At 32.3% G+C, this 12,398-nt stretch overlaps 1 protein-coding gene across 2 annotated transcripts in view; it reads right to left on the bottom strand.

Moving 5' to 3' along the window:
- Positions 1-563: 563 nt before the first annotated feature.
- The window catches only part of LOC129966672 (sushi, von Willebrand factor type A, EGF and pentraxin domain-containing protein 1-like), a 38,617-nt gene continuing 26,782 nt past the window's right edge, over positions 564-12,398 (bottom strand). For both annotated transcript variants that reach the window (XM_056081185.1, XM_056081186.1), the window contains 5 exons: positions 10,380-10,625; positions 7,226-7,359; positions 3,817-3,919; positions 2,564-2,740; positions 564-738 (listed from right to left, as the gene is read on the bottom strand). In XM_056081185.1, coding sequence (XP_055937160.1) covers positions 677-738; positions 2,564-2,740; positions 3,817-3,919; positions 7,226-7,359; positions 10,380-10,625 — 722 coding nt within the window. In that variant the 3' untranslated portion in view covers positions 564-676. The remainder of the gene's footprint in view (positions 739-2,563; positions 2,741-3,816; positions 3,920-7,225; positions 7,360-10,379; positions 10,626-12,398) is intronic.

Raw genomic sequence — 12,398 nt, 5'->3', positions numbered from 1 at the left:
CGTAAAAAAATGTTGTACTTTTTCCATGACGAGTAAACTCGTTAATATATATAACTTAATGAAAACTAATTCTGTTTAGTTAAAATGGTCAAACGCGCCAAATTCGAATAAATAATCCGAATTTTGCCTTTTCTCTTCTTACTTATTAAAAAACTATATTTTTGAAAAAAGATTGAAGTAATTTTATTTAAGTTTAAATTTAGAAAATCAATTTTAGATACGTTTGTTTTATCATATTCAATAACATCATTTTAACCTGGTTTAGCTGAAACAGTGAATTGTTCTTTGATGATAATAAAATCTTTGAGCATTCATTGAAGATGACTGAATTAAATTAATCTATTCATAGTAATTTAATCAGTTATATCAGACATGAAAGAAATTATACATTTTTTTCTTTGTTTGTATTTGCAAATATCTTGATTCCTTGTGTATAATTAAAAATCTGAGATAAACATACTTGGCACTTGTGTCCGTCTCGTCCATTAGTTTTACTTCATACGAGACTTAAAAAATATTCAAGAAGCAGAAAAAAAATACCATTAAATAAATAGATTTTTCCTTTATGTCGTTTTTTTCATAAAAAAAACATGATAAAAACACATGTTTTATACAAGTAAATCCTCAGACGTAGTTCAACAGTCATAGTTTTTCTTGAATGTGGATACAATAACTGCTAGAATATCTTTACGCATTCGTTGTGTTCTGGATCCCGGATTTCGTCTGCAGAACATTCAGCTGAAAAAAAGAAGGAAAATGATGGAAACAACGAGAAACATTATAAGGGGAAACAAATAAAGATTTACAAATAATTTAACAGCCCGTTTCCATTGTAGACACTTCTTATTTATTTAGAGCATTGAAACATTAATGTAGCAACAAATAAATGGATCATAGAAGTACTTATTAACAAAATTCCATTAAATGATTTTTGTCAGTTTATTAGAATTCCTTATTTATTGTCTAAAATAATACAAATACCTAAGCACTTTTTGAACTATATCATTTATCTAAAACATGAAGGATTTTTTTTTTTCATATTTATATGGTGGTCGGTATGTTTTTTGCTCGCCGTACCCTTCGTCATTTTTAGGGAAAACTTAGAAATTTAAACTGAATTTTTTCAATTCTTACTCTATTTTAATCGATGCTAATGAGGTTTGGGTTAGGATTCCAATTTCCTTCGACTCCAGACATTGCTACATTGGTGTTAAAAAATGACATTTTGGCTATACTCAGGTTTATTTAAAAAAAGTTTTTTTTTTTACATAAAGAAAGTTATGAATTTGTAAGAAAGAATTGATTTTAATAAATATGTAGCATTTATTAATTATCCTAAAGAAGTAAAAGATTAGTTTGTTTTTCCCTCCGTCTGTTTTTAGAGTTTTTTATTTTCTTGATTTATTTAATATTTGAAAAGAAATGGAATTTTGTAATCTATATTTCATGAGCTTTGCTGTGCTAAAAGAATGTAATATAATGTACAATCGCGTATTTTCGATGACAGTATGCTATGTTGATATTGATATTTGCAATGTTTGATTCTATTTTTTTGGAAATATTTTTTTGTTTCATACAGTTTTTTTATTTCATACTCACAACCGTGATATATTAAGAGCCATCACTGATTTGGCAAAGTTTTGATTGAACATTAAACAAATCTTGTTTAATGTTCAATCAAATCCAGGGTTTGATTTTTCCAGGGTTGATTTTTCAATAAACCAGGGTTTGCAAATCCAGGTTTTGATTTTTCCAGGGTTGATTTTTCAATAAACCAGGGTTTGCAAATCCAGGTTTTGATTTTTCCAGGGTTGATTTTTCAATAAACCAGGGTTTGCAAATCCAGGGTTTGATTTTTCCAGGGTTGATTTTTCTATAAACCAGGGTTTGCAAATCCAGGTTTTGATTTTTCCAGGGTTGATTTTTCTATAAACCAGGGTTTGCAAATCCAGGTTTTGATTTTTCAATAAACCAGGGTTTGCAAATCCAGGTTTTGATTTTTCCAGGGTTGATTTTTCAATAAACCAGGGTTTGCAAATCCAGGGTTTGATTTTTCCAGGGTTGATTTTTCAATAAACCAGGGTTTGCAAATCCAGGGTTTGATTTTTCCAGGGTTGATTTTTCAATAAACCAGGGTTTGCAAATCCAGGGTTTGATTTTTCCAGGGTTGATTTTTCAATAAACCAGGGTTTGCAAATCCAGGTTTTGATTTTTCAATGTTGTTAAGAAGACAATGATGTCAATCAGGGAAGAATTTCAATACTTGATATTACAAAATTAAAAAAGCTGATTTTTTTGAAAACTTGGAGAAACTGTTAGTTGATAATTTTTGAGAATCTTGCATGAGAGCATGAATAAGTTGATCTTCGGATTAGTAAAAATTTTGTAGAAAGTATATGAAAAATAAGAGATTTCTTAATTCCTGGCAACGTTTGTCCCATTTTACATTCTTAGAGCATGTCGTGATGACATGAGAAATAAAATAGTGTTGTATAAACTGCCAACTGTATTCATATATTACATATTTTCACATAGTAAATTAAAAATACTTATCTCTACTTACCTAAACATGGCGTTATGAAATCTGCCGGCGTCCATGTCCCCGATTCGTCACAAGCGAACAATTCAGGATCTCGCGTGTAGTTATCGAAACAGGTGGGTTGGCAAATCTTGCCGAACATCCACTCCTGACAATTGGCTTCTCCATTCTCTGGGTCTGCCAAGTCTTTACAAACACCAGCTGTATGAAAAGAAATCAATTAAATTCTCTTTTAAAACTAGGTAGCTTTAAATCATCTGTGAAAATATGAAGTGCCGATAGTTCAATGGCAAAGGAGTTTTATTTATTGCTTGGACACATATTCAGATCCGCATTAAGTGCTCTCTAAAGACACAAGATTGAAAGGGTTATAATTTTTTTCAAGCATCAACCATATCTCTAAAAAATTTCAACTAGTTGAGACATACGATGCATCTTCTCGGTATTACTACAACCACAAACTGGCTACTCCGACCCGGTAGGTAGACACATGGGAAAATCTGAATGGCTGGACCGCAGCAACAGCAACACTGGTGGGAACTGGGGGTGAGTCCTAAGGGCCACCACCGGCCACGGTACAACCCTTCTTTAAGGAAGTACTTCCCGTCATCGATGGGAGTAGCCAGACCCCACCTTTTTCCCTACCCACCATGGTAACTAGAATCAACCACCATGCTGGAAACTTCTCATCCTCAATTAAGAGGTGCCTCCCCCATAAAAAAGTAATCAGTTATTCGAAGAGATTTAAACTAGGGATAAAACATTATTTGCTAACACTGCAGTTGCCTATTTTCAAGTATGTCGAATCTGAATTCAGATACACTGCATCTTGTCAAATTCTGTAGGTATGTTTTCATAAGAATTTCGAACTGGTGTTTCCATACTTGAGAATATTTAAAGGAATATTAAAAGAAAAGTCAATGTTATTTTGCAAGATTTGTCATTTTTTTGTTGCTATTATTTATCTTAAGAGGCGTGCACTCTGTTACTAAAGCATGCGAGGTGTGAGAGTGCCTCATTTCTTCAGTGTGAAAAAGATGGACTCTAACGGGAGCAAAGAAGGAAAGTGTTAAAATTATGCTCGAAGAACTAGATTCATTTTCTTTCTGTTGCAGCGGCATTATGATGTTTCAGTGTTATTAATCAAATCAAACCCAATATTTTGACACATAAAACAATCTCTTAATGAATAAAAACATGTTTATCACCATTCATTTCAGAACTTTTATTGAGATTAAACATTAAATCAGAAGTTACAAAGAGATTTCAGTACTTACACGTTACATTAATGTAAAAGATGCATTGGCCGATGTTCCCGGCGAAATCTCGAGCGATGTATTCTACAAAATGAATTCCGGGACTCAGAGTTGAATTTGGTTCCTAAAAAGTAAATATGCGTACAAGAATTCAGACAAAAATAGTATCTTTTACTTCTTTAAGTTAAAAGTTTTATTTTTTTCTGAAAGATTTGAACTCGAATAGCATCTAATAAAGCAAAGATTTCTTGCAATGAAGCAAGCAAGTGCTTTCACTCCTTTGGAAATTATTAGATGTCCCGACTGGAAACTATTTTTGTAATTAGAAATAAATTCATGTATCATGTATAAGCTGATTTAGTAAAACAACATTGTAAAATTATGGTAATAAGTTACAAACTTCACAGGTCAGTACCGACGGTGATGGAGAAAGCGATGCTTTAATGGTACTCATCTATGCCTTTAAAGTACAGCAAAAGGAAGGAAACTTATTCTATTTGTATCATAGTTTATAGGCATAGTTAATGAAGTTTTGAAAAGGTGAACTTCTGTCAGATTCTTGAAAACAAGTAAGGAAAAAGAGAGAGAGAGAAAAAAACTTTTTTTTTTTCATTATTACGCTCCGTTTTCTTTACGCTCCATCATGGATTTCTTGTTTGTTACATATGAAGTTCTACTTCATTTACATCTCAGTGAAAACGGTAAAAACCAGTTATCAGCATTTGCATGAGAAGAAATACTTTCCAATCAATTATAAACAGACAATAATTTAAAACTAGCTGTCTTTGGTGACCAACTGTTCGCCTAGACTTTTAAGTCTGTATTAGAATGTATTTTTTTAAAATTCACCATGTTATTTGACGAACTGGAAAACATGAATTAATTTGAACTAATTAAAATTAAAAAATGTATATATTATGAAATAAAAGCGAAAATGAAAATTCTCTTATGGAGTTTAAGGATTGGTGAAACTACGCGACTGAATATTTTGATGCATGAGTTTAAACAACATAACATTTAAAAACGTGTATCAAATAGAAATAAACAGTATTGTTAAAATTAAGAGATATTAAATATACCTATTGAATTAAGTGAATTTCATTTCCGTAATTTTTTAAATCTTAAATTGGTACAAAGACAATTTTTGTGAGGTCATTGTTTTGGAAGTTATTAACGTCATTTTCCATCGGCAAGTCAGCGATCACCATTCTAGTGACGGTTAAGCCTATTTTTGTACTCGATTAAACTTTCTGTTTGAATCTTATTAATTGGCTTCTTTCCACAAACTAAACTGACTATTTTGTTCCAAAACATTTAATAATATTTTGCAGCTCTATCAATTAACTAGGTGGCGTGCTCAATTTATTACAGCTGTTAATATATTAAATGAAGCAGTCTAAAATACGATACGATATTTTGCTTACATTGGACTGTTGCCACTCTACAATAAGTAATCAAGGTGATTTCTGTGTCATATATATATATATATATATATATATATATATATATATATATATATATATATATATATATCATATTTATATATACACAGATAGATAGATAGATAATTCATATGTGCAAATCTTGATACGAAAAAAAATGATGAAAACCATTCAAAGATATTCTAAAGGGTCATATGCCTACATAAGCACATTCCTTCCTGATAAATGAGATTATTAAATTAGGCTCATTATTTGAAAATGTGCAACGAAATCAAATCCGTGATGGAGTGACGGCCTGTGAATATAAATTAGTAAGTTCAAATTATTATCTGTCAATGCATGACAAAAAAAAATCAAGAATAGTTTCATTTCACAATTCTGAATTTATCTGTTTATTAACATCCGATATCCATTCCGATGATAATCAAGAACATCCAATTAGGTAAGGCAGTAAAAAATAACATTTTCTATGCAGCCTTTATTGAAATAAATTGCTAAATAAATTGAAATCTCTTGCTAAAAAGGTTATTTTTTAATACACTTTTCACGAGAATGTCAAATTATACTTAATTATAAATTAAGAGAGGTATCTACTTGTGCACAAGTATGTGCTTGATAGGCCAACATCGGTTAATTAATTAATAATCAGCATTTAACATTCATTTTAACACTTTATAAATTTTTAATTATTGTGGTAGCACTTTTGTAGACGCCGTCAGCTCGAAACAACATCTTGTTTGTACATAATACCGAAACAATACATGTTTGTTTATATACAAACTAAAATTTTCAAAAATTAAAAATATATATATATAAAATACTAGCAGTTACTTAGAAATATTAATATTCACCACGACAGGCACATAATCTTGTAGCAAGTTAATGGTGATCATATATATATAGAAAAAAACAAGCCCTGTCCACTTCAACATCTTGAATATTAAGTTAATATATTTAAAAGAAATTGATAGATATAGGAGTAAAATCAAATGCTAACTATAGGTAATATACAGACTGTGTAATGAAACGATGAATGTGCGTTTAACAAATAATTAAATAAAATCTTAGGTATTTTATATTTTGGTTTACAGATAAGGTAAGATAAAAGGGGAAAAAGCAACTATTCCATCGAGCATAAGGAAGAAAAAGTGTAAAACTGTCAGGTAAGAGTATATCACCTTTCTGTAGAATGTTTATAGTATCCTTGAATGCATCGAGACTGAGTGTGATAACTTCAGGCAACAATTGGGAGAGGATATTGCTAAAAAGTGTAAGTATGGAGTTGCTATTTTATAAGTTGAAGATATCCTCTGAGCGTCGATTATTGACATAAGAATGAAGTGTTTGTGCTGTACATAGCAAGGGCATATTCATTCAAACATTTGTCTTTTCATAAGCAACACCTTTGGACACATAAGAAGAATTCAAATGTTCACAACACTGTAAGGATGTTTTTTAACGATGTGAAATGGGATACTTTTACAAGAATGAGTGTAAATTGCCCTTGAAAAAAATAAGGGATCTTCTAAAGATAATTCCTAATCATCTTTTTGGAGCAAATATTAATGTAAGACCAGACATAAGAACATAAGATGCATTTAACAGATATCAGTAACAAACCTCTATATACACCCATCAAAGCAGAGTCTTCCCCATAAACTACTCGAATTTAAAAGGAGAAAAAAGCACATAAATCTTTTATTCTACCATAAAAAAACATGCTTCCAATTTGTAAAATAAATGCAACAACATCAAACCTTTGTGCGTGTATATCGACAACTATGTGAAACTGAACTTGACAACCTATATAACTGCGTAAAAGCATTGAAGAAATAAGTGATATTTATAATTATACATGACGTTTGGGACCATATTTTTGTTATTTTTTCCCAATCTACCAAATATCAATGATCAATTCAGGATTTACTCCCGATTTTGCATTAGTTCCCGCATTCTTTCCAATCAGTGAAGGAAGACCGTTTTCTTACCAAACTCTTGGATACTGATGCAACTCCGACATTGTCTTCTGCAACAGGTTCCTCCCAATCCACAGCAGTTCCGGAGACACTGGACGTCACGAACAGATTGTTCGGGCAATTGTGAAAGATTGGTGGATGTGTGTCTGAAACAAAGCATGCAAGGTGAAATAGGCGGCTACTAAAGAATCGGGTGATGGAGATAATTGTTTCCTTGTGAAGCGCTGAGATTAAATTTCATCTTGAAATCAAATACAGAAAATAAATAGACCAATACAGCGGGTTAATATATTAATCGGTCAAAGATGATGATCATTGCTCATCATCTGTTAACTAGAGACCGAAGTCAAATAAATAAATATAAAAATTGCGAGATTTTTAATGTAATAAAAATAAAGCATATTTGCTGCCTTTCTTCAGTGGTAGTTATAATTCTTGACAATCAACACATTTTAGACTTTGTAAAATTACTAATTAAAAAATTAAAAAAAGGGCAAACACGTTTTTACAGAGAATTCATTTATGTATTATTTGTATATGGCGTTGTCAGAATAATATTCCAGAAATTGTCTATAGATGTATGAAATCTCATGCTTCTCGTTCTATTTTGATTCGTATCTTTCAAATATTGGATCAACTATTGCATCTCTGTGATCTTTGGTGTCCCAGTTCTTTTTCTTTTGGAGCAGGCCTAATACAAGGATTCTACAAATCTCACGCACCTTTTCAATTTTTGTGCTTTTTCTGTGAGATGTTCGCTGTCTGAATGTAAAAGCCCTTCTCGGAAATCTTCACTGCTCGATTGTTTTTGCAACAGTTCATTAATTGATAATCCACTACAACTTAAAATACTTATTTACAATCAAACAATCAATTAATTAGGCATTTCAAAAATAAAATAGTTAAACAATATAAAGTAAAAAAATTCTTATTAAAAAAAAGATTTCAAAAGGTTATGAAACTAAGAAATGGCTGAATGAAGGACAAAGAGTATTAAATACTATTCATGAAATGCCAACCAGTAGAAAAATGAGTTGCAGTCTTAAATTTATCACAAAAGAATTCTGTGAAGGGGATTTAGTATTAATTTTAACACAAGAAAGCAAATAGATTAGCAATAGAATGGAATGGTCCTGAAAAGATTGAGAAAAATTACATTAAATTAATTATGTTGTGAGTCAAGAAGAAGTAAAAGAAATCCTGTTTGCCGTATTAACATGATTGCACCCTATCAAAAGCGAGTAAAATGGTTTAATCTTATTATTGCTTAAGATAACTTGAAATGGAAGGGGTGGAAGAAGATTTCTCAAATATGGACATTGAACCAAAACTACTTAATTTTGAAATAACTGAAGAAAATATTTTCTTAAATGATAAACTAAATGAACAACAAATTCAAGATTTTTTCAGTTTGTCTATTAAAATTTTCTGAAAACTTTTCGAATAAGTCAGAAAAATATATTCAACAATTTATGATTTGGAAAATTTGGCAAACAGAGCAATCCCTATAAACTTTCAACAAGAGAAACAAAAATTAATAAAATAATCTTAAATACTCTCATAAGAATTAAAAAGGAAATTAAGAATTGCAACTCCCCCATCATTTTAGTTGATGCAATAGATGATTTTGCATCGACAATAAAAGAATTTCAAAATCTTCCCTTTACAATAATACGCAGTAATGGGTGGAGGTACTATAACAACTGCAACATGCATATCTATTCAAAAGATAATATTTAAAATAACCATTAATATTCCGTGATAAAAGATTTGCCACTTTTAGGCAGAATTTAAACATTTTTAGAACGTTCAGGCCTCCACGCGTGCCTTTTAGGTTAAAATATGCAGCATTTTTATTTAAAATATGATGTCTCAACTATCTTTAGAATAGCAGCCTATATTTTGATGATACTGTAATTTATTTTAACATGTTAGAAGAACACTTTAATCACCTGATTGTAGTTTTGGAAAAACTGAAAGATCCTAGTTTATTAAATCAATAAAGCGTAAATTTGCTGAAGATAGTGAAAATCACAGAACATAATACAGACTTCGCAATTAAAATATTTACGGAAGCGAAAGAAAAAGATGTCCTTGATTTTCCAGAGTGGATTGCAAAAAATAAATAGACAAATAAAAAAATGCATATTTGGAATTAATTTCCTATTAATTAGCTGTGAAATAATTCCACTGAGCTATAACGAATCAAACGGAAAATTTACAACTTCTAGGAAAGTGAAATGACATATAACTGAAGCTTTGCATCACAAAAGGGTAAGGAATTATCATTACAATTGCTATGAATGGTTTGGGACTGTGATGTAATAACATGCAGTACACTACCGAGTATTCGACCTAATGTAGCGGAAAGAACAGGCCGGATAACAAAAATATCGGGTAGACCGGAGTTCTATTCTCATTTCTTTGTCCACCAATACCCGAAGATAAAGTTTTTATACTAAAACTCATGCGTATATATATATGCTCATATATATATACGCATTTTATATATATATTTTATAATGCGTATTTTCGAACTTCTTATTGAGTACTAAGACCTCCATTTATCTCAAATCACATAGAACGTGAACACGACCGCGGCTTGTTGAAACATAGAAGTAGTTTCCGATAACGAATCGAATTAAAAGCAGTATGTGCTTCTAGTTTATATATGTTTATATACTGAACTGCACGTTCAAGGGAAAAAGGAAGTGATAAAACTGTATAATATAAACTGTTCACATTTTAACATAAATTCTGTAATGCCTAACTTAAATGCAGAAAACATACACAAAGCATTAAAGTAAATAGTAGGCCTAATTCTTAAAGAAATTGAACTCAAACTGATTTGATTTTTCACTGACAAATGATTACACAGATGTGAAAAGGTTACCTTAAAATAAGAGTCAAAACTTACAGTTTTTAGTTTTTGGAATAGTCCTTAATAGATGACTGCTTCTGCAACGCCTTACCTTCCTCATTTAATTACAATAAAAAATAATAGCTCGGATAGTATGAAAGCCGGATAATCGTGAACCGGATACTCGAGAGTGTATTATATAAATAAGAAGCGTTTAAACAGGGCTTTAATGTAGTAGCTAACACACAGTGCAAAATGTACTGCTCCTGACTCATGCTCCTGATTTAACATGGCCAAAGGACTCACCTAGAACGATGACAGAAATAGAGCACTCAGCTGTCTTGTTGTCGCCGCTGACTGAGAAAGTGACCTCCGTTTCTCCAGCTGGAAAAGGTGAGACCTGGTCCAGGGACACCCAGGGAGGAGAGATGCGAATGGGTCCTGCCGCCTGTGTGGTCCGTGGACTGTTTAACCGAATCTCTGCCCAGCTTTCGTCAGAAGTCAGCTCAATAGTTATGTCATCATCGGGACAGGAAATTGATACCTCCGTTTCTAGGGAAATAGATGAGGATTTAATTTCGCTTTTAAAAATATGCGAAATTAGAAATATTGTTTACGATTAAACAGCCAATGAATTTATAATCTATGAAAGTAAATTGAATAAGAATATTTTAAAAATAGGATTTAAATTTTTCTCTGCCTTTTTACTTTATAATTCTTCATTATATGTAGTATTGAACTTTAAAATCTGTTGTTCTCAATCTAATTATTAAATACCACGTCACACGAATGGAATCGAAATTTGATGAAAATAAACTATTAATCATTATTTAAACTCTGAAAATGATAATGAACATATTTTTATTGAGCATAAGCATGTACGCTATTTTTAAATTCCATTGCACCACTAAAGAACTAAAAATCAATAAAAAGCCCCCATTACGGAACCAATTAAGATGAATGTGAAACCAATTAAATTGAAATAAAATGTATACAGCTGTCCTATTTGCTTTCTAAGTTATCAGACACATTTAAGCTTAATAGCTTGCTTTGAAGTAACAGGGTGCTTACTTTTTTTCTGTTTGAAATATAATATAATAAAAACGTCAATGTCAAAACGTTAACAGTCAAATGATAAAAACGGAATTTCTGTTGATTTACTTTTCTCTAAAAGATTTCGCGCCATACGAACAAAATATATTGACCCAGTGAAACACACAAGGATACAAGGAAAAATCTTTGGAGCGCCATCTCCGATCGATTATTACTTGGGGATCATTTCGACTTGGTTTGTACTTGAGTGAGGAAAGGTCTTGAATGAAGTTGGGTGGAAGGAAGCATCGGCTTATGTAGGATGTGAGAATTTTAGTGGCGGGCCAATGAGGAGGCTTGCTTTTGTCGGTGGGCGTGGCTATGGTTTATCTAGAAGGGCGTTGATGAGGATGAGCAAGTTTTCTTGCCTGTTTTTTGCTTTTTTGCTAAGTTGGATGACTTCTATTAAGTTTGGGAATTCTTGGAGGAGTATTTTAATTTCTTGCAGGCATGCTATTGACTCTTTGAGGTCTTGCAGGTTTAGAAGAATACTATTGTGGTTTGAGGTAGGGGCTGGTCGGGAGGATGCTGAGTTTCTTGGGGCTTGAGGTGGATTTCTGGGTTTTGCAGCTTGGGCATATGAGATTCTGGGAGGGAGGGGGGTGCTTGGGTTTTCTGCAATCTTGGGATTGCGGGCAACCTTTCCAAGCGGCTAGGTGTCCTGTGGATTTGCAGTTGATGCAGGAGGGGTTTTCAATTTTCTCTTTAATGTGGCATTCATTTGCTCTGTAGTTCCCTTCGCATTTAATGCATCTGGGTAGTTCTCGCAGTTTCTGGCAGAATGGTGGAAGCGGGAGCAGTTGTAGCAGATGGTGGCTGTGGATCTGTTTCTGTAAGGTTCAAATCGGATGGATAGGTAGTTTAAAGCACGGATGTTAAATATTTTTTGGTGGTCAGGGGTTTTCTTGATTTCCAAGAGGAACATCGGCAGGAGGCTTTTTAATCTGTAATTCTTCATCTGACTAATTCGGATTATGGTAAAGTTCATTTCTTGAAGTTCTTGCTTGATTTTGTCCTGGTATGTGCTTGCAGGGAGTCCTTTCTTGTCCTTTCTTGTGCTTGCAGGGAGGATGAATTCTTGTTTTTTGTTGCCTAGGTATTGGATGATTTCCGTTTTAGCTTCTTCTGTTGGGTGTTGTATGACGATCTATCCAAAGGAATATTGACTGGATGTACTTGGGTGCTGACGGGCTATTTCTTGGAGGATTAGGTTATTGTTTTTCTTAATGATCA

The sequence above is a fragment of the Argiope bruennichi genome, chromosome 4 (genome assembly GCF_947563725.1).
Source record: "Argiope bruennichi chromosome 4, qqArgBrue1.1, whole genome shotgun sequence".
NCBI classification, from domain to species: Eukaryota; Metazoa; Arthropoda; class Arachnida; order Araneae; family Araneidae; genus Argiope; species Argiope bruennichi.
The sequence above is the reverse complement of the archived record's forward strand: the minus strand, read 5'-3'. Positions and strand labels throughout refer to the sequence as shown.